Source organism: Sceloporus occidentalis, unplaced genomic scaffold, assembly GCF_023333645.1.
Source record: "Sceloporus occidentalis isolate IW3139 unplaced genomic scaffold, rSceOcc1.0.p SCAF_96, whole genome shotgun sequence".
Classification (NCBI taxonomy): Eukaryota; Metazoa; Chordata; class Lepidosauria; order Squamata; family Phrynosomatidae; genus Sceloporus; species Sceloporus occidentalis.
The window spans coordinates 2,719,086-2,742,293 of NW_028317076.1; the positions used below are offsets into that span (position 1 = coordinate 2,719,086).

Consider the following 23,208-nt stretch of genomic DNA (forward strand, 5'->3'; position numbering starts at 1 on the left):
CTTAATGGGCATATGGACACAAATACAGAAGTGATTGATTTTTAGCTTCCTTGGCTGGTTAGGTGAGATCAGGGGATCTCCCCAACTAGGTCATGATCACCCCTGCCTGGGGTTTCTACATGGGACTATGCCCACTAAAAAGGTTTTCCCTAAAATCAGATGGTCTGGGTCAAACAACTGTGTTCTCAATTCTTCTAATAATAAAGTAAAAAAAGAAGCACTTAGGTCAAATAATGCACTCTACTCCATTTATCTACATTTTCAAACATATAATTATTATAATTTTTTTATTAATCATGAATTATAACTCTCATTTAAAAGCAAATTTAATGATTTCCTAAGTTACCTGCTAAAAGCATAAGCCAAAATTGGTCTTATCTTTATTTCATTACATTATTTATGAAATAGCCATGTGACATCATTTCTAAATGAAAGTTGTGAGTCAGATAAGTTTGGCAAGGAGAAAAGTTCCTGCTTTTATTGTATTTCATATCAATACTTTTTGTAATTGCTTGCGTCTTGTGGGAGCAGTGAAATATAAATGTGCCACACTACTGGCAATTATCAGTAGATAAAGTCTCTGCAACAAATGGTGGACTGTGGACATAAATAGTATAGAAATATCCCTTATGTGTCTAGTTCAAGATAACTGAAGTTAGGCACAGCCAAGGAAGTGGTAATCAGACACAAACAATAATTGATGCTGATAAAAATTCATTAAAACTACACTGATGATAAATTATGAACACATTCAGATATACCACCTTAATCTAGTGATTTAATATACATATAAGGGATATTGGATTGCTACTGTCACTAATATAATCAATAAGGTGGTCGTCTGCTAATATACATATTGCTCGGATAAATTAATGCGATAGCAACAAGTAAAAAATAAAAAAAGAACCCACATGCATCCCTTACTGCTCTAAAACAAAACAAGAGAAAGTACAAGCAGCGGCTTCATCACGGGCAAAAAGTTATCATCAGCCCAAGTTTAATCAATTTCTCTCATCATCAATTTTTGGTAACAAGTTTCAAAAATTATAAAATAAGGTTTTGAACACATACAGTATATATTATGTCTGTATGAATGAAGTAACTAACATAAATCACTTTTCAAATATTTGTATTTCTATAATAGTCCCTACTAGCATAAAAATGTGGTGAACCGGTCATGGGCGGTCAAGGCTTATTGATGCTTGTGGGGGAGGGTGGCCAAATGCTGGCCTGTGTGGTCAAATCCAACAGACGAGCTACTGTAGCTCAAATTGCTGAAAAAGTTAATGCTGATTCTTAAAGTTGTCAGAACACACAGTGCATTGCAGTTTGTTGTGTATGGGGCTGCATAACCACAGACCAGTCAGGGTGCCCATGGTGACCCCTGTCTACTGCCGCAAGTGCCTACAATGGGCACATGAGCATAAGAACTGGACCACGGAGCAATGGAAGAAAGTGGCCTGGTCTGATGAATCACATTTTTAAAGGATGTGCTGCTAACGTCTTGGTGCCAGATACCGCAGCACACCTTCAGAGGTCTAGTGGAGTCCATGCCTCGACATGTCAGGGCTGTTTTGGCAGCAAAAGGGGGACCTACACAATATTAGGCAGGTGATCATAATGTTATGGCTGATATATAGCTAAATATAGCAGAGGCATTATTAAATGCTCATCTACATCCACCAGAAATTGTGTAGGAAAAGCAAGACTTCTGGCTTGTCTTTTGGATGTAGATGAGTGTTTACTAATGCTTTTGCTATTTCTTATGGTTTTTCCACCAAGGGTTTTCCATCACACTTTTCCTCTCCATAACATATATATATTTATTATTAATTTTCTCGATTCATCAGAGTTTCCATCATGTCATTGATTGCAATTCCAAATCACTAAGTATATTCTCCTCTTCGTAAAAGCTGAAATTATGTTTTAAAAAAGTGCAAGTCAAGACATATCAGGACAGCAACAACAGCTCTCCTGTCACTTAGAGACACATCATGCCTCTTTTGCTCAAGAGGAACACTGCTGGGACTGAAATGAGATTAAAGTGCTGATACAGAATGGCAGAGAAAAACCTGTCAGGTTGGTACATCAAAGTAATTACAGCCAGTTACCTATCCTTTGAGTTCTAAACCTAACCAAAGAATTTTCGGTTATATTAAATTAAAAAAGTTTAATCCATGGAGCACTAAATCAAAGGCACTGAATCCTGCTATTCTTGCAGGAAAAAAAACTTCTTTAGGTGCTAGTTGTTGTTCAGCATCCAGTAGTTCATACTAAATAATCGGATTACCAAACATCTTGATTAGAAAAATGAAACAAGTCTTTAATTCAAACAAGTACTATTATGTGAATAGCCAGGAAAAGTAGCTGCCCCAGCCACCACTAAACAGTTACCTCTGCAGCTGGGATATGTATATCCTGGCACGTTGAATTTTAAGGATGCATGGAGCCAAATACATTTTCCTATGGAGGCTGTACCTGCTAGGTTACAACAGAGATCTCTGATGGGCCTTTTTATAAGGGAGAACTCTGGTGTCTCTGACAGGACATGGAGCAGCCCCATAGAGCAATCTGCCCTGGTTATGCAGCAGATAGGCTACCTCTCCCTGGAACCGCTGCCATATGCCTAGTTGGCCTAGGCCAGGATACCCCACTGCTCTTTACTCTGAAAAAACTTGCTTTAAAATATGAGATAACATCTTAAAAGTCTATGGCATTTCTAATAGTTTTAAAGATATCTGTAAAGGGCACTTTCTGAGATTTGTTTTCCTCCTTGATGTCTACTGTAAAGCAAGACAATTTTACTTCTTACAGGCTTTGCCAAACTCTGACCCATGTGTTGTCGCCCTCTAGCGGGGGGGGGGGGGGGGTCTATGTTGTGATGCGAAACAAGATATTGTTGTAGGCGTTGTTAATTAAAGTTACCTAGAGTGTGTGCTTTTTGTTTGCCAGAGATATTTAGCTGAAAATTTACCTCAAGCTTCATCTAATCATTTTCCTGTTCCGAGGGTATGACCCCCCCCTCTATCTCCCTTCTTCTACCTGTCTCCATCTCTCTCTATCTCCCACATGAAAAGGCTATATGAACCAATGAACAACAATCGACAACTTAACAATAGGTAACTGAATGTGAAGGAATAATCGGTTACATACAGAGAACAGGAAGATAGTCACTTACATTACATATAAAGTGTTTTTTCATATATATATATATATATATTTATATTTTTTTATTATTATTATTTTTTTATGTATAAATACCATGTCTTATGTTTATTTTTTATCTCAACTGTGTTATCTCAACTTTGTTGAGAAAAAAACAAAACATATCTGCTATAAGTAGACCAGATCCTTCACTCTTTTCTATTGAATTTTATGTACTGCATGTCTATATCCTGTGACATATAAAAGCCCCGGGGAAATGTCTTGTGTGGACTTTGTGCACAGATGAGGTGCAAGTCGATCCAATGCCCCAACTCCAGTTTTTGCAGAATCCAGTCTAGGATTATTATGAACCTCTGAAGCGTGACAAGCAGAGAGACTGTTGTGGGGAGAGGAAGTCCCTCCGTGCTCCGAGGGTAAGGAGAGGCCCCGAAGTAGAACCCTGAGCCAAGTGTGTCATTATCTGCCTGGAGCTGTACACTGCATGGGGAGGTCTCCAGAGCCTTGCCCAGCTGGTCTGTCGAAGGAAGTTATTGAATAGTTGGGCAGGTTCATCTGGGCCAATTGGGGGCTAGGCTATTATTTTATGATTTTGTTTTGGGGTGTTGAGCACTTATAAATAAATAACACAGTTTGCTTGAAATACATTGTTCCTGAGCCTCATTGCCATAGATGACCGTGCTTAAGATCCCTAAACGTGACTTTATTACCATCAGCTGCAGGGTCCTGTCGCCATACCTATCTATTAAAGTTGAGGAACATTTATATGTTTTTGCAAAGAGGTTCTAAAGACTAGACATAACTTCAAATGATACATATGTCAATGTGCACAAAAATAAACCTGTGATAAGAAACACCTTGCGTGCCTGGAAAAAATATTGTAGAGGTCATTAGCAGCAGACGTATCAAAGTGCTCACTTGTAAATCAAGAAACCTTGGGGTCCTCCTTAAGAACTTGATCTCTCCAGTCTGCCAGGGTATTTGTTATCCCTCATGGACTGACGGAGAGAGATTTATTTTTATTCAAACCTGCCACCTTTGTCGCCATGGTAACCACCCCTTTATCATCTCTGTTACAGGCTCCTGCAGCCAGTATGCAGGGACACTTTCAAAGTAAAGCTGGCGAATAATATGATGATATGCTCTTGTTTGTAATTTTTACAGAACTCAGAGGCTGCTCCACTATCGCATTATAATTTGTATAAAGACAGCAAGGGCTGGTAAGAGTGTACAGCAGAATCATCAAGCAATTGTGCAAGGTGATGCTACCTCAATAGAGACTGGTAAAGATGTGGTATATATGTGAGTGGCATACGGTATTTTGACATGTTACCTCTTGTGTAACCTATTGGCTCAAGGGCCATATGTACATTCAGGGCTGAACTGAGGATGACAAGGCGGCAGTGGCACTTTAAGTCCAGCGGCCGCCTATGATGTAGATGTGAATGCGAGAGGCTGAAAACTACGTTTTTATGCTTAAGTAGTGTGAGGCTAGGAACTTCCAGCCGAAGGCGGCACACTGTGGCACCTGATCTGCTGGTGAGTATGTCTGCCGGGTATATGACTGGTGTGGCAGATGGCCAGTCCGGGCCTGCAGGCAGAAGTTGGAAATCACTCAGCTCTGTGGCTGTAACATAAACTCAATTTATATAAAGATAAATTCCACAGATTAAGATAATAGATTATGCATGAGGAAGCACTTGTACTTATTACAACACCCCCTTAACTATCATACCCATACTACTACCCATATTTTCTAGTCACTTTTAACTACCCAGCCTTTAAACACTCTAACAATGACAGTAAATGTACATCTATTAGATTGTAAGCTCATTGGAGCAGGACGACTCTGCAGCTTTTGTTTCTGTGAGTCCAAATTGTTATGTGAAGCCCTACTTGTCATGCCCTGTTGACAAATTGTACAGCACCGTAGAATATGACCGCACTATATAAATGTATAGTTTCACTTCAACCTACACAAATACATCCCTGTCCCTGGTTATAGAAGCATAGTTAGTACATAATGTCTGTGGCAGGGAATATGATCAAAACAGTCTGATGACCAGAACAAAGAGACAACTGAGTTTCTTTTGGTGCATAGGAAAAACAGCAAGCCAGGGATGATGATAGTGAATAGTGCCAATGAGGGCAGAAGCAGGTGGGTGTGTGTGTATGTGGATTGCTGGCAATATAATCAGGCGTTGGGATTGAGGCTTAGAGCAGATAAAGGGTGGAAGATAGGAGGGTGTGGCAGAGGGAGGTAGTTAACAGTGGTTCCCAGTGAAGAGCTGGAGAAGGCAGCTGCTGCTGATGCTGCACTGTTCCTTTGCTAAGCAGCAGGCAGTTCTGCTTGGCAGCTTCAGTTGATAGCTGTGCCTCAGCGGGAGAGGATGAGCAGAAAGCAGCCACTAACACATACACCTGTACTGTAACTCCACAGTCAGGAGACACCATCAAAGGGCTAGTAATCAGTCCTTACAGCCTCTGGTAAGCAATGTTTTTCTTTCCTGAATCCATCTCTTCAGTCTTGCTGATGCTGCTGATGCTTGTGTTGTGTGTGTGTGTGTGTGTGTGTGTTGCATTTTGGGGGCATGGCATGGTTAGAACAATGTTTTCAGATGTGCCAGGTCATCACAATGACATTGAGAGATCATAGAGTTGTACTCATTGACATAATGCTCCAGTAAATTCTTAATTATCCAAGGGACAGTCATCATAGCAAGTGCCATTCACTTGTGCATCTGATTTTGCTCACTTAAAATACATCATGATATGCATAGCTGTGTTACTATGCACCTAGCTTTCACCTTTCCTTAAATCTCTGCAATGTGAGGATAAAAAATAATATTCTTCTCACATAAAGAATCAGTCGGCTAAATACTTCTTAATCAAGAGAGCTACACAGATTAGAGGATGTTTGCTCACTAACTCATATCCTAAGCCTTTTTTCAATTAACTAAATTCTACATTTTGATACCAGCATTTTGCATTCATGGAGTTAGACATTTTTGAAAACTTTGAAAATAAATCTATACATTTTAGTTATTTGCTATATTGTTGCAAGCTTTATTAACATGCGGGTTTGGATAAGAAAAACAAATTTGTGTAGTAAGTAACATGATTGTTTAAGGGAAGCAATATGAAATCTGCTTCCCACAATATTATTCCTGTATCCGTGGTTTACCCAGAATACTGGTATGTGTGTATGCGTGTGTGTTTATCCATGTCTACTTCATAGTTTGGGATTTGCTAGCTTTGACCACTGAATGCCTGACCTGCAGTGAATTAATAATCATTTAATCCCCTACCTTGTAATATTTTTTACCCTTGAAATGTTTTTGTTTGTGGTTGATTAAGTTAATGTTTACGTAACGGAATAATAATTGAATTGCTGACTGGTCCATTGCCATATAAGCCACCCAGACAATAACACATTTTAGGTAATAATTTCAGATAGCCTCTTTGAATCCTTTTTTTAGAATGAGAGAAGCAGAATAGTGAAATCCAGCCCTTTAGAAATGGGTGAGAAGCTTTGTGGAAAGCTAAAAGTTAAACAGATGAAGATTAAACAGATTGTGATCAGTAAGTAGCTTACTGATGCTGTGTTCCCTGTAGTCCACGTGAGATCAGCCAGATTCTAGGATTGCTTAGAGATACAAAAATGGAAAGTTTGAAATCACCACATTATGGATTTTTATAAATACTGATGCTAAACAGCCATTTTGCACCTTTTAAAATATGAGAAAATACGCAAGGGGTGGTAATTATGCTGATAGGAAAGTATCAGTTTTATACTGTTTGTCAGTTCATGAATTTTGCAGGTTGTGATGATGACGTATACTATCACCCTTAAGGGTTACCCCTTTACTTTTGGCCTTGGTCTTTACGTAAGTAAACTGCTTGCCTATCTTCTTAAAGGAGCACACATATCACATTATTCTGGAATCACTTCTATGCCGTTTTGTGCTGTTTGTTGTGATCCACAGCAGGGCTCATCACATTGGCAGAAGTCATAGCCAGAAACCCAAGATGCCTACGTGTTAATTCCCACATGATAGTTATTGCTATTCATGCAAATTCAATAGAAGAACAACCGTTCACACTTTTCAGTCATGGGAGTGACAAAGCCATTATACTGATATTAGTTCAGTGCCTGAGGGGCAAGCAACACCTCACACCTTTACGTACAGCCACAAATGTGTAGATATCAACACAAACCATTACATAAGTAGCTATGCTGTGTAAACGTATGCATAGCTATTAGTTATCTATAACATAACCACAAACATGCATAATTTCCGTAAATCAAACAGTACACATAATTATGCACGTGATGAGGGAAACATATTAGTACCCGTGCTATATATACAGGCAAGCCATACTGGTTTATGCACAATATATATTGAATATATGTATATTGTCACTGCAGCAGGATATAAATTAAGTATGTAATACCCATTTTACTCCTGCACCACCATTCTCCATCCATGCTGTGCCTGCAAGTACTTTACATTTTCGTAGTTTTTGTGAAGACTGAGGAGCTACAGATTTTTTTTCGGGCGCTGTCCTGCTAAGCTGCCCCGTCGCCCTGATCAGTGCAGACCTTAGCCTTTGCTTCCACATGGCCACCTCTCAACCTACTGAAGTGTGATATGATGTCATATACCAGCAATCAAATTACAATGATAAATGCTACTACAGAAAAAGTAGTTGTGGATTTCAGCAGGTTCATGGAAGGTTTACAACCTATTCTGTTTTATAGACAACCTTGAAAGAGTTAATAAGAAATATTTAAGTAAATCTATTTCCAAATATACCTCTTTGGAACCGAGATGTCTATGCTCCTCTTTCTCTCTTGTCCCTGTTTTTAGGAGCTCTAAATTTTTGCTGAGTATCAGTGCATCGCAATGTTCTACAACATAAATAATAAATGCATTCTTCCTTTTCTGACTATTCCAGTTACATAAATAGCTATCAATATGTGACATGAAAGTCTTACATAGACTCATAGGTTGAAAGAAGGTGTAAGTCCATCAAGTTCAACCTGTTCTAAATGTTCCTAGTTGCTTAGATCCAGACATAGTGAACAAGACCTCCTTTCAGCACATACCAAGTTCAGGGTCGTCCCTGGATACATGACATTGTTATAGCCCACCCCAATAACCACAACTAAATATTCACATGTGGTGCTTGGCATATTCAGACTACAAAATGGATGAGAAATCAAAAAAGAAAATAGAAGCCTAATCCACAAGTGATGACCAAAAATTGGCTGGTATAGTTTACTTTTACAGACCAAACCAAGCATAAAACTACATAGAACTTTGAACATGAATAAATATCTGTGAAAAATGGATTTAGATCCATTACATGTCATACGCCTTCACATTATGTTCAGTAAGTTGTTTTTTGTTTTTTTTCATTTAATTTGCAACCACAAATATAACAAAAAGAAAGGATTGATTGGTAAGAAAAAAAAAATCTGGACACAAAGGAAGAGGAATTCAGCCTTTTTAGTGATTTATGATAAAACCAAAATACTCAGATACCCAGTTATTACACAGTACATTATTTTATGCACTTGTTATCCTAATATCTTCGTCTTTACCACACAAGTTGAATAGAATAGAGTTTGTTGATACTGTTGACTAAACAATGCCTGAATGTTCCCCATTCACTTGTGAATTTAGTCATACTACGACAGAATGGTTTTCCAAGTGTCAAACGTCTAGAATTTGTGTGTGTAAGCACCTTTCTTTCTTTTGAATGCAGACCTTGATGCTCACTGGCAAAGCCACAGAACCTTAACTGATCCGTATTCATGTTTGTTGTTTTTTTGTTTCTTCATAAAACATTCTGTAGTATATTAGTTGACATATATAACTAATAAGTTATTGAAATGAAAACTATAAATGATCCACTAGTGCAGGCAAAAAAAAATAAATAATTCTTCCCTATAATTTACTCTTGGCTGTGTTGAACTGAGTCTGTTTCTGTGTTATAAATATCTGAACGCGAATGTTTATTGGAAACCACTGAAAATATAGTACATATCATTTACCTCCGCTGTAATTATAATTTGCTATTTTAATGTGGCGTAAAATGACTGGTTTTATTAGTAAAACATATTTTTAATCCTAGAACCTCACACCCACTACAGAATTTGCAGTTAGGTTACATCATATAACAAGGCACACTGGACCCTTTTACAAATAACCTGTGAGCAGAGGTATCCTTTGGGATGCCAATCAAGGACTTTGATCTAATTCTTTGGATGGCCATCGTTAGGTAACAGTCCACTGGGAATTCCTAATACTTAGAGGATGGGTAGGACTGAGTGCTCTCCTCTAGATTCAAGGTTGTTTTTCACAACCAAAAAACGGTATATGAAAGTAACTATAACACAATAGTTAACCCCACGTTCACTAGGTTTCCTGTATGACTAGATCAGCAAGGAGCAAAGGTTTAATAATATTTTTATTCTGTAGGAGAAAGTAACCATGGCAGAGGGATCTTCAAACTGAAACTAGCATAAATCTGTTAGTATGTTCCATTAAACAAGGATGGTTTATAAAAATAAGGACATTTGCAATTACAATTTGTACTTACGGTAAGTAATTCTCTGCAATTAATGAATCATCTCATAAAGATGTAATTATAGCTTTGTTAATCTAACATAGTATGTTGCTTGGAGTAGCATATTAGTTATATATCTGTTCTAAATGTGCTGGGAATATTACTGATAATCAAACATTTCATTGCATCTGCATGGAAGTTGATGAAAATGGTTGTCATTAAGTTCTGTACTTAGCTATTTCTTTTGTGGTTTAATATGTGATACATTTTTAAGGTATTCTTATTAGTTCTATTATTGTGTAGCATTTGAGAACTGATTAATTAAAACATTTTGTTTTCCATTTTTGTTTTATTTTAAGGTTGAAAGACCATTCTCACCAAGGCTAAGTGTGACAAGCCTCTATAAAGACAAAGTAAAGTAAAGCATGCCAGTACATGCAGTCTGACTTTTTGAAAATCCGTGCATTGATTAGTCTCCTCTGAGATTACACAATGGGTCTTCATAAAACCGCTAATGGGGACATCCTTGAGAGCTGCTGTTTACGGAAAAAACTCTTTGTACATGGCCAGAAGCAACCATTTGTCCTTAAGAGACTGAGGCTTATTCGTATACTGGGACTTCTCATAAGCATAACAGCCGTTAGCACATTGTCCGTTGCATTTAGTGCCTTCTTTAAGATAGAACCATTAGACAATGACATGACTCATGTTTCAGATGACCACACTCTGCTGCACAGGTATCAAAGAACTCTAATGGACATCACAGAACCAAACCAGAATGATACACCCGATTCTTCTGTTTCAATAAACAATAAAACCAAGAACAATAAAAGTGAGGCCCGTCTATCCAAGGGTGAATACCCAGAAGATATTTTTTCTTTAGAAGACAGAAAAAGGGGTGCTGTGGTGCTCCATATATTTGGAATGATTTACATGTTCATAGCACTGGCTGTGGTCTGTGATGAATTCTTTGTTCCCTCCCTAACTGTTATCACTGAAAAACTTGTTATTTCTGATGATGTGGCTGGAGCCACCTTTATGGCAGCAGGCGGCTCGGCCCCAGAGCTATTCACTTCACTGATAGGAGTATTTATATCTCATAGCAATGTTGGTATTGGGACCATTGTTGGATCAGCAGTATTCAATATCCTTTTTGTTATTGGCATGTGTGCTTTATTCTCCAAAGAGGTTTTAAATCTCACCTGGTGGCCGCTGTTTCGGGACGTATCATTTTACATACTGGGCTTGATTATGCTCATCTGTTTTTTCTTGGACAACTGGATCCAGTGGTGGGAGAGCCTGTTATTGTTGATGGCGTACTTAACATACGTGACCTTCATGAAGTTCAATGTTCAAGTGGAATCTTTGGTGAAAAGGAAACTGAACAGGAACAAAGTTGTTAAGGTATCATCAGCTAATTCTGATGGAAAGGTTGGTTAGTGTTTCAATGTACATCTACCAATGTATTATTTATTATTATCATCTTTAAAGGATTTATATAAATTTACTAGACATAAAGAGAGCGATTCATTTTAAGTGACATATAAAAATGCACACATGGCAGGCTCTTTGGGAGTATTTTTTAGTCTTGGCACTTAAATAACAGTCTGATTGTCACAGCAGAAGGAGCATAAGTGTTGATCCCACCTGGGTACAGTAATTATTGCTGCTTTTGCTCTGCATTAAATGATTTACTGATATACCTTCACCTACCTTCATATTCTTATTTCCATTTTAATTATTTACCTCATTTTGCAATGTCATTCCAGACCATGATAAGTTCACCCTTCTGTTTTTTTCCTTTAAGGGTTAGTTTTCATTTGCAAATGTTTTCTTCACTTCTATCACTACCTAGACACCCCTTTACCTGGCTACAGTGTTCTTTTTAACACCAATTATCTTATTTTACGTGTTACATATGGGATGGAGGTAACAGCTGGAGAAGCTGGGTGTGTTAATTGGCAAGGTCATTCCAAGGGCATACAAAGGAAAAATATATAAAAGGATATGTGTTACATTTAACACATAGATCAAATTCAAATGTTCACTCATACCTTATATAGCAGCCTCTCTTTTGATGCTCATTTATTATTTTAATTCTTATTATGTCTTGCCTTGTGTAGTATTTCAATGACATAGCTGTACCCTAAACTGTTACAGCATTTCTGAGGAAACAGTTTGAAATTTTAATATAATTTTTTTACAAAAAAATGTAATAATCCATTAAATGAAGCTAATATATAAACAAATACGTTGGTGACTTTTTTAACTCAAAATGTAATTAAAACAACAAATATGTTGTTCAAATATGTGTTCATGAATCTTTTTTGCTAGTACCTGCTTTATAAAAAAACAAACAAAAAAAAACAAAACATAAAGTGCCTGCATGCTGTAAGTTTTATTTGGATAAGTTTCTAGTTATTTTAGTAGTGACTTTCCTCTCGCCAAATCCACTCTTTGGTTTTCCAACAGACGTTCTGGAATTCCAGAAAGGAACATGTGGTATGGCTCAGAGAAGGCAAGGGTAATACAACCCACAAAAAATGATAAGTAAAGAGCTGATTTAGGCTACCCGATGAGAGAAATAAAATATAACCTTCATTGTATCTACATTAAACTACATTACAAAACATGCGTTGGGAGTAATTGTCTAACCAGATGACTAGATAGCACTAGCAAGTTTATTAAAGAGCAGATTTAGTTGGTGGCAAATGTTATGGCCTCCTTTTAGGGGAAAGATCATGTAGAAATCCAAAGTAGATTGGAGACTAGGAAGGCTGGATGGCTGTATTTGTATACTAACATTTTTTTGTTTTCTTTGTTTATCTAATCTTTGTGATATATTATACTCAGACATTTATAGTACTGCTTTTCATATGAAAATTGCCAACAATATGTAAGTAGAAAAATAGTTTCACTTTTCTGCCTGTATCCAATGCATTATAAAAGAAATGCAACTTTTGGTACGTTTTCACAATTTTTTGACTAAATTTGTGTATAATGAAGGAGCCAAGATTTTTTTTCCAATCTGCATTTAAATTTGCAATCTTACAAATGGTGTGCAACATACAGATTTAAAAAAAAAAAACACTGTTAGGTCATGAGGCACCATTTATCATTCTGCTGACGTCGGGTAGTTACTGGACTCCATCTTACGCGAAAACACTTAAATCATCAGTGTGCTTTCCAAAACTGATTAAGAAGAGCTATAGATAGAAAAAGGCAAGTGACACATAGTGTGCTTTTTCAAAGATTAATACATGTCACAGCTTGACACATTCATGGTGTGAATTATTTCAGCATTTGCACCCTAGATTTCTGTTATACATAGTGTTTTCCCCTACCTGTAATGCATAGAATTAAAAATACTTTATCGACACGTACTGCAGTTTTGACATACAATTGCTCTGCCAGTTAGCAATTGTAATTGCAAAACATATATATACTTTATATACTGTACATTTGGTTTGATTAACAACTCAAAGTTGCCAATATTTGCTTATTTATAGAGTTAATTATTTGTGGAAACCAACTTTTATGACATAGCTAGAGATTTTAATGTAGTTGGTCCCCCCTTTGCAGTTATAACAGATTCCATTCTTCTGGGAAGACTTTCCACAGGATTTTGGAGTGTTTTTGTGGGAATTTTTGCCCATTCATCCAGTAGAGCATTTTGGAGGTCAGGCACTGATGTTGGATGAGAAGGCCTGGATCTCAGTCTCCGTTCCGGTTCATCCCATATGTGTTTGATGGGGTTAAGGTCAGGGCTCTGTGCGGGCCAGTCAAGTTCTTCCACACCAAACTCATCAAACTTTGTCTTTATGGACCTTGCTTTTTGCACTGGGGCACAGTCATGCTGGAATAGAAAAGGGCCTTCCGCAAACTGTTCCCACAAAGTTGGAAGCATAGCATTGTCCAAAATGTCTTGGTATGCTGGACCATTAAGACCTCCTTACACTGGAAGTAAGTTGCCGGGCCCAACCCCCAAAAACAGCCCCATACCATTATCCCTCCTCCACCAAACTTTACAATTGGCACAATGCAGTCAGGCAGGTAACGTGTTCCTGGCATCTGTCAAACTACTTGCCCATAAGACTGCCAAAAAGTGTGATTTACATACCTGGGAACTTCTCGGCTCTGGCTACCTGGAGCCTTCCCTTGCAGTGCGCTGCCAGGACAGCACACTAACTGACGGCAGCGGGAAACACCCCCATTTAAAGGAAGAAATGGGCGGGGAGCAGGTGACGGAGGATTCGGGTCTTGACCCGGAGAACCAGCGCTCATCCGGCAATCTCCTAGTCAAACCCGGAGTGTTCCCAGGTATAGTGATTCATCACTCCACAGAACACATTTCCACTGCTTTCACTTAGGCCAGAGACGGCCTTCTGTACATCACTCCATCTGAAGATTGGCATTGTACCTGGGTATGTGAGGCTTAAATGGAGCTGCTAGGCAATGGAAACGCATTCCAGCTGCACAGTGTTTGTGATTATATTAATGCCATTGGAAGTTTTTCCCCAAATGTTTGTAAATGCAAACTGCATGACTAGTTGCTTGATCTTATACACCTGTGGCAATGGGTCTGATTCAAAAACCTGCATTCAATAATTAAGAGGTGCGTCCAAATACTTTTGTCCATGCAGTGTATAATTAATGGAGGTATGCTGTGTGATTTGTGATGATGTATTAAAAAATCGACCAGTTGAAGGATACCAGTTGGAAACCCAGGAGAATGCTGTTAATTGGCCAAAGCCTGTCCATTGATAAGGCTTCCCATACTCCTTAATTTGGTTAGGTTTAACTCTATGCTCTTGAAGACAATATGTTTATCATTTTGCTTCACAACCATGAATAGAAAAAATGTCTGTGTATAGTTTGTGCAATGTCTATTATCTTTGCTTATATGATGCTTTTATCTGATAAGTTAGTGGTCCCATAAAACAGGTTTGAGAAATCATGTAATGATATTCAGAATGATCATATATCAACAAGCAATCAGTACTTATAAAATATTATTACTTAGAGAGAATACACAACGTATAGGAAGAAACCATATTAATGATCTCATAGAACGGTTCTTAAAAATATCATGTGTTTTCTTGTTGGATTATAGTTAGTATATATACTGCTACTAATCTCACCATTAAAAATGACAGTTTGACAAGTTATCGCCTTTTATTATTTGAAGCATATATAAAGCTTGTTATTATGACAGTATTTCTCCATGACTGTGAGTTGTTGCTATGAGGGAGATGTACAGGCAACAAGGCTATATTTAGACACAGTGCTTTAAAAATAGGTTTTGGTCCCCTGGTTATATGCTATAAAGCACTGATTACTATAAAACGATGGCTACCATCTGTAGTTCGGGTGATAATTGTACTCTTTTTATAAGCAGTTAATTGGGCATGTCCCAAAAAGGTTAATGAATTGTTTCCCATCTGAAAATGGACAACCTCTACTAGTCTAGCTGAGATATATATGGTTGCCTAGTGTGCTGAGCAGGTCAGTAGTGTTGTCCCAAGATTATTTTCCTATCCTAGTAAACAATCCTGGAAGGGGTTGGTGGTGACAGTTTGTCTAGAGCACTAGAAACGTAGACTTTAATATGTGTTAAAAATGTTTGGTGCTCTTATCAGGTAACCATATACCACAATAGATTCCATTTCTGCAAAAACAGAAAGATGATGGGAAAGAAGGTGGATCTCTGCACCCGTTTTAATCAATGTAATATTTACTATTAACATAACCAAAATGTTATTCCAACGATGTACTCCAAGGTAGATCAACTTTCATTATATGCCTAGTTTCCATTGGTTCAGGTGATCCTTTTATTGACATAGATTCTCGGTGCTACTCCAAAAATAAGGCAGTGTGTTCTTCAAAGATTGATTAATCAGACGAATCAGAGGCATTCCTATAAGGTGATTAGATGGGCTAAACTAGAAAATGAGAGGGTGACTGCTAAAGAGAGCAAAACTAACCCCAAAAAATGCATTAAGTACATAAATTCTAAAAAAACAAAAAATGAAAACGTAGGTTCATTAAAAACAGAGAGGGGAGTGTTGGTTAAGGAGGACCAGGAAAAAGCAGAAACTTTAAATGACTATTTTTCCTCAGTATATATATAGGAGGAACCTATGGCAATGGATATACATAGGACCACTGAGAAAAATTTTCAGTCAAACTGTGAGTGGATGGCTCAGGACAAGGTGCTGCAGCAACTAAAGAAAATGAATGTTAACAAAGCTCCGGGGCCTGACGGTATTCACCCACGAGCACTTAAGGAGCTGAGTCAGGAAATAGGTGAATCTTTCGGGATTCTTTTCTTTCAGGAATTGTACCAGAGGATTGGAGGAAGGCAGATGTGGTTCTTATTTTCAAAAAGGGTTAACTAATTTAAATCTGTTTAGTTTAGAAAAACGTCGCCTCAGAGGGGATATGATAACATTATATAAATATATACGGGGCCAATACAAACCATTGTGTGGAAATCTGTTCATAAACAGGACTATGCATAGGACACGTGGTCATGCGTTCAGACTGGAAGAAAGGAGATTTAGACTAAAGCAGAGGAAAGGGTTTTTTACAGTAAGGACAATAAGGATGTGGAATTCTCTGCCTGCAGAGGTAGTTTTATCGGAGTCTGTACAGACGTTTAAACTGCAACTGGATGGATACCTGGAAAAACATAATATTCAGGGATATAATCTGTAATTATGGGGAAACAGCTTATTGATCCAAGGAGAAATCTCTCCTATAAATCTATCTGACCGTACCAGTCTTGGCCAACTAGTTGGCTGCCTAGGGTGTTGATGAGATGAATATGTCCATCCATTTGTTGCACATCCCCTCTTATATTGTAAACATTTATAGCAGCATAGCTTTTGATTTCTGCAGAACTGATGGTAACACCTATTTCACCATCCTCTTTTGCATTAATCTTTATCCAAGTGTGTAGTGGCACTCTGTAGTCGCCTTACCTGAGTTTACTGTAGTTTCCTCTTGTATGGGTAATGTGGTTAGTTGCAGGATATCTCAAATCTGTTATAAAAATGTTATTGTTCAAACAAACCCACATAATGTGCTTCTGTTTTATTTAGCTCCAGAGTAGTTGCAGTACTATTTGGCTAATGTGAGTTTTTTGGCACATTCATTAATGAGTTCTTGCTACCTTCGAATCTTGGCAGTAAAACCTGCTAAATATTTGCTTACAGGGCAGATGAACATGAATTATTGCTTATAAATAGATGAATAACAAACATAATAGATAATAAAATGGAGAAATCAAGTGATGTATATGAAGAATGTGTATAAGCGTATAGTTTGTTTCTGTTCTCACAAGTAAATCTCAGAGGAGTTTTCTTGTACGTAGACATGATGCAGCTGTTGTCATGGCAAAATCTTTTTTTTTTTATTATTATTATTTCTGTTCCATGCACCTTAAAACATTCTGCTAGATCTAATTGCATTACATACTACAGATGCAAGGTTAAATTGGTGTACTATATAATAACATAAGTTGTAATTTTGACATAAATGAAAGATGAGCATTTTTTTTCTGATGTACCTGCTTTATGCCATCCTCCCTGTGGGATAAATGAATTAAATATTTGCACTAGAGAAGTACAGGATTTGTTGACTGTAGCTATATTGGTCTTTCTTCGGATGTCTGTGCAATATCATGTGGAAATGTAATTTATCTTGACATCTACAGACTCACCAGTAACAAAAATAACATTTGAATCCTGCTATTTAGTTAAGACATCCAGTTATGTATAAGGTGAAAAGGTTTACATTTGTGGTTTCTTGAAAAATAAAATATATTGCATACAAAGTCTTTTTTTGAAAAAACAAACAGTAATTCAAACCAACACGTTCTGATATCCTTATTGGAGTTAAGGAGATTTTTTATTTCGGCATCAGGGGACATAGACACTAACTCATTGCACCCAACCATCTTTTTTTCTGCTGTCCTGCTAGTGGGGACAGTAGGGATCATGGGCTGGTAAGGGACCAGTAAGGTGTGACATTGATTGAGTGCTGTCTGTGCTGTTGTCCCACATACCTTAATCACAGCAACTATGTGGACACATCTCAGCATGTTTCAGCTAAGACCTGCTGATCAAGGCGGACCTGCTGAAGTAGCGCCTATAACCACCCTCCTTGACAAAGGTGTTTGAACGCCTGAAATGTTGGGAGGTATGCTAACCTATTCAGCAGCCACTGGCCTAACTACCATAGCCTAATGACCCCTTGTTCCTGTCTCCTCATCCTGATTCAAAATAGTTTGAACGTGCCGTTCCGCACTGGAGTGGAGACAGGAGTGTATCGGGGTCACGTTACACCCCAGTGTAACCCAGTGGTGAAACCAAGGCTGCTCGTACAGTGTGCTGCAGGAGCGGGGAGAAGTAAGCGGGGTTGGGATGTATGTAAATGTATTTGTGTATATGGATGTATATATGTGAGAATGGATGTGTAATTGTGTGTGAGTACGGATGTGTAATAGTGTGTGTCTGTAAGCATGGATGTGCAATTAGGTACGTGTGTGTGCAACCACGGATGTGTAATTGTGTGTGATCACAGATGTGTAATTGTGTGCGTGAGCATGGATGTGTAAGTGTATGTGTAAGTGGGGTGAGATGGAGTGTGTGTTTGTTAGAATAAATACATGCATATTAGTGAGCATGCGTAAGTGTGTTCACGTATGTGTTTACATATGTTGGAGGGGGCAAGGGGCAAAGAAGGCACACACAAGAAGTTTTGAGGGGTATAAGGCAGTTAGTGGCACATAGGGGGTCAAAAGGCATATCATGGGGCACAGTGGCATTTAGAGGGTTAAAAGGCGTATCATGGGGCACAGTGGCATTTAGAGGGTTAAAAGGCGTATCATGGGGCACAGTGGCATTTAGAGGGTTAAAAGGCATATCATGGGGCACAGTGGCATATAGGGGATATAAGGCATTTTTGGGGCAGAGTGGCAAGCCTGGGGGCATATGTGCATAACTGGGGGGGGCAGGTTGTAAAAAAAGGAAATAAAAACAAAATATTTTTTTTGCTTTTACTAACAAACAATTGTTCACATAGTTTGCATGAATTAACATTTACTGGTAAAACTTTTTTCCTATAGGGTCGTCTTATATTCAGGCTTTTTCTTTTTTTCCTAAATTAATATTCAGATTTTGGGGGGTCATCTTATAATCAGGGTCATCTTATAATCGACCAAGTACGGTAATTTAACCCCGCTACATGTGAAATTATACTATATAATTACACAAGTATAGCAAGCCATATCAGGTTTTATTGACATTTAAAGCAGGCAAATACTAATAGTTAAGCCTTTTTTTATATATGTTTTTTTTCATATTATTTTGTTGCTCTTTGCTCATTGCAATGATGCTTGTGCCTTGCAAATAATACAATTTCAGTAGAACATTTTGACTGGCTATCACCCAATGCCTGCATTCATTGTTTCCAAATTAGATGGGACAGTGATGGCCCAGATGGTAGGAACACTTGTGAGCTTTCGTAGTAGGAAATTAGATGGGAACCAAGATGAGAAAATTACTGGCACTGAAATCCAAAGCCGCACTGCCACATCAAGGCACCCTTATAAGAAGTGAGTCGTCAATGAAATACAGTGTTACTAAACTCAGACAATTGATCTGTGATAACTACCAGGGTAGTCAGTTTACCATTTTTCTAAAAAGATGATACCCATGCTACAAATGGTATTTTGATATCACCTGCCTACAAAAATGTAAAAATGACCTGGAGACACAGTGAAGCAGTGCTTCACCCAGAGACCACAGGTCAAACACGGACAGTTCTCAAGTATGGAGATGAGTGGAATTTATACCCCAGTACTCCTTTAATACTCCTCTATTACCCGCCTCCATCTCACACCAGGTGGGGGAAGGGGAGGGTGTTGCGTTATATTATAATGTGTTGTTATATCATTGGCTAATTGCTTTTGCCTAGTAGGTAGATTTTGAGTATTTATCTGCCTTAAACATTAAGATATATTTATTCTAATTTTAACTTAGTTGATATTTGCTGAAATAGTAACATATAAGAAAAAGAATAGAATCCATCCCTTTTCCACAACAGCTATGACATTAATATGAAATTGATACAGTGTAGATGTTGATGTTGTAAAGCACTACTCCAGCTGGAAATGGCTTATTTTTAATGGAATATATTCCATACAGAGGCCCTTTATTAGCAAGCCTTAGTCTTGTTTTCCAATGCCACGTTGTGTTCGCTAATCGAACTTTACGTTTAATTGAGCATTAGAACACCCCTTTGCAATTATCTTGGCACAGCTAGAATTTCCATTGTTTTCCATGAAAACAGTTAAGTGACCCCAAACTTCAAAACGGTAGTATATATGCACATACTTTATATATTACTCATTAAATGAAAAATAAATGGAAAAATCACTCAGTTCTAATAAAAGCTGCATCTGTGGGCATCCAGAGGCTGTGTAATTGCAGCTTTGACTTGAGAAGTGTACTTAGAGGTATTAATAGAATACCCTCTGCATGTGCAAATGTCACTTCTGAGTTTCTGTAATTACATGCAGATGCTCAGTGATCAGAGGTGCAGTTCTTTTACACTATGGTTACAAGCCATTTGCCGCCTTGAAAATAGTTGGGGGGAAGGATCTCATAGACATGAAATTTAGATAAACATATATCCAAATACTAATAATAAACATGATATGCCCTAAAACTCATCCAATATAATATTAAATCAGTATTTATTCACCAAACAAAACATAGCACATCGATGTGGATGTGGTACATTCCATGTGCTCAAAGGCTGAGGCCTTTTAGGCGACTTGTCAAGTTGTTAATAGAAAATTATTTTGAAGATTAATAAAGGTTAAAAAGAAGAAGGACAAGAAATAAATAGCATGTTTGCATTTTACACTGATATAATTATTTTGGCTTAACAAATTGCTGGATTATGTCAATTAAACATTGAAAGCAATTAAACACAGACTTTAAAAATAGGCATATTACTTTTAAGCTATAAATTATTATTTAACGGAGTAAATATTGTAACTGTTTTATTAGAAAAATAATAAGACTTTGTTCCCAGTTTTTTAGTTGTTTAAAATCCAAGAAATATATTTATACCTCCCTGTCTCTAAAATACTCCTCCATTTTTTCTTTCTCCTTTTTATGTTTCTCTTCTATTCCTTCTTTATACAGGGGAGTTATATATGATTTGTTGTAGACAATTCTTAGTCTTATCATTGTATTGTAATGTCTATTTATTTTATGTTTGTATGATATACCATATAAATAAAAAAAAAGAAAAGAAAAATAGACATAATTATAAACATTTACTACTCAAAACTGTTTTTTTCTGGAGATTCTGCAAATGTATTAGCTTCAGAAGTGCAATCTTTAGAGCATACTGCCCAGGCTCTTGTTTGGACCCTAATCCCCCTGTCCCCTCAGATCAGAATAGATGATTCTCTGTAATTCTGTACTCAGTTACATAAATAGCTGTCAGGGTAGGTCACTAAGTCACTTCAAATTTCTCAGTAAAGCGATGCCTGCTAAAGCAAGTGTCCCTCTTTGATCATGCTTAGCTTTTAAAAAACTAAAATCTAAAAAGTGAAAAAAAATTTATTTGTAAGTATTTTTTTCTTACATTTTTTATTAACCATCATAGACATACAGACATAGTAGCTCCTATTAGCAATGTTACACGTTAATTAACATGCCAATATTCCTACTAATTCGCACAGGCTCATGAAGATAAGTGGGTCATGGTACTAACTCTATTCTATTCTGTTAGACAACGGGAGGGGGGTTGTAAATATTTTTATATGCATTCTGTACCTGTAAATACCCATAACTCCTAAGTGACCCATTTTTGGCTGGACAGTCCTGATTTTTGCAGGAAGCGGGGATCATGAGCCGGTTAGAGAGGTCCTCTGATCTCCCTTGACTGGACAAGTCAATGGTGGCACAAACCTCCGTTGCAGTTCCCACATGTTCACATCATGAGGACCTGCAGTTGAACCCTGCCCACTACCTTCTCTAGCCACATCCTCCACCTGAAATGTTGGCAGGTACACTTACCTGGTGAAAACATTAGAAATACCACAGCTTTATTTAGCAGGAAATACAGGGTGGATAGTTTCAAACATTTTACTATTAACAAAAATGTAACTTTTTTTTATTTATCATAACTACTTGTAACCAGCCTGGCTACGGTTGAGCTCCAACATTTTAGGGAGATCTAGCCAGACCACTCACCATTAAGCCAGTCAGTAGCCGCCATTAACCCTCTAGCCGCCTGCGGTCGGCTCAGAGGGCCCACATTTACCAAAACTACAACTTACTGCCACTTTCTGGCTAACTGCACCATAATGTAACAACTAGAGCTTAGCTATCATTCATTTCTATGGGAACTAAACTTCAGGGCACAACTTGAAACTTAAGGGCACAAAATCACTGCGGCTGTGTTTCACTTGAACTGAACAACAATTTTTTAAAATGTGTTTTCATGGAACGTGCCTCGGTCTGAGGTTCAGGGGTGCCCGTAACATTTTCCCTCGGAAGGGCCAAGTTGGCATCCAGATTTTTAGGCCTGAGACTGGTGCTATAATCAATAATCCCACTGCCACAGGTCAGCTGTACTTTTTACTTTGGTGAAAAATGGAAGCTGAACTCATTTTAACCATTGATCCAATTTAACATGAACTTTAAACATTTCCATTTACTTGCTAAGAAAGCATTGCATGAACAACACGGATGAATGAAAATACACATTGACCTTGCTTATTCATGGCATTTTCACTGCTCAAAAAAATCAAAAGGCTCCCTTTTCACAGTAAGCCAAAAGATTAAAGGATTCCCCTATTGTTGTTATTGAGCATTCTGTGAAATGTTTTCTTTGTAGTCATTTCGGATACAGCTATCTGAAACCTAGAAACACTGAGGCATTTGCATCATGGCATAATCATGTTAAATTGAATTAAAAATAAAGTGGTAAGGGTTAAGCCCTTCTTGATGAAGTATGCACGGTATGTGTAACATCACAATACAATCTATTGGTTGCCTTTAGTGGTTTGTACAAGTCCTCAAATGCTCAATTGCTTAAAGCCCTCAATATTCTGTGTCATTTTGATGCCACTTATTTCACAAAAATGTGTGTTTGATTAAAAAGGTCTATTGAAATTAGCTGGATATCCACTGTAGGGCTGTATCTTGGCCTAGGCATAAACAGCCTCTGACACTGCTTACTCTGACTCCCCTACCCAGAGATGGCCCATACATGGGCCCCGGGGATTCTTTTTGTAAAAAAGAGAAGTGTTTCTGCACCTCTCCACGCATCTATCTGCATTACTGGTCACTTGATGCACTTCCATGAGATTGTGCCCAAAAAATCTGCCTCTTTGCAGAAGTGCACCAGCAGCACTGATGCACTTGGGGGGGCAGTCCTCCC

General features: G+C 37.8%; 1 protein-coding gene across 1 annotated transcript in view; it reads left to right on the top strand.

Annotated features, from left to right (window-relative positions):
• The first annotated feature begins 10,230 nt into the window (after nucleotides 1-10,230).
• Nucleotides 10,231-23,208, top strand: part of LOC149284273 (sodium/potassium/calcium exchanger 2-like) — a 70,063-nt gene continuing 57,085 nt past the window's right edge. The window contains exon 1 of the mRNA XM_089496963.1: nucleotides 10,231-11,169. Within this exon, the coding sequence (XP_089353089.1) occupies nucleotides 10,231-11,169 (939 nt within the window). The remainder of the gene's footprint in view (nucleotides 11,170-23,208) is intronic.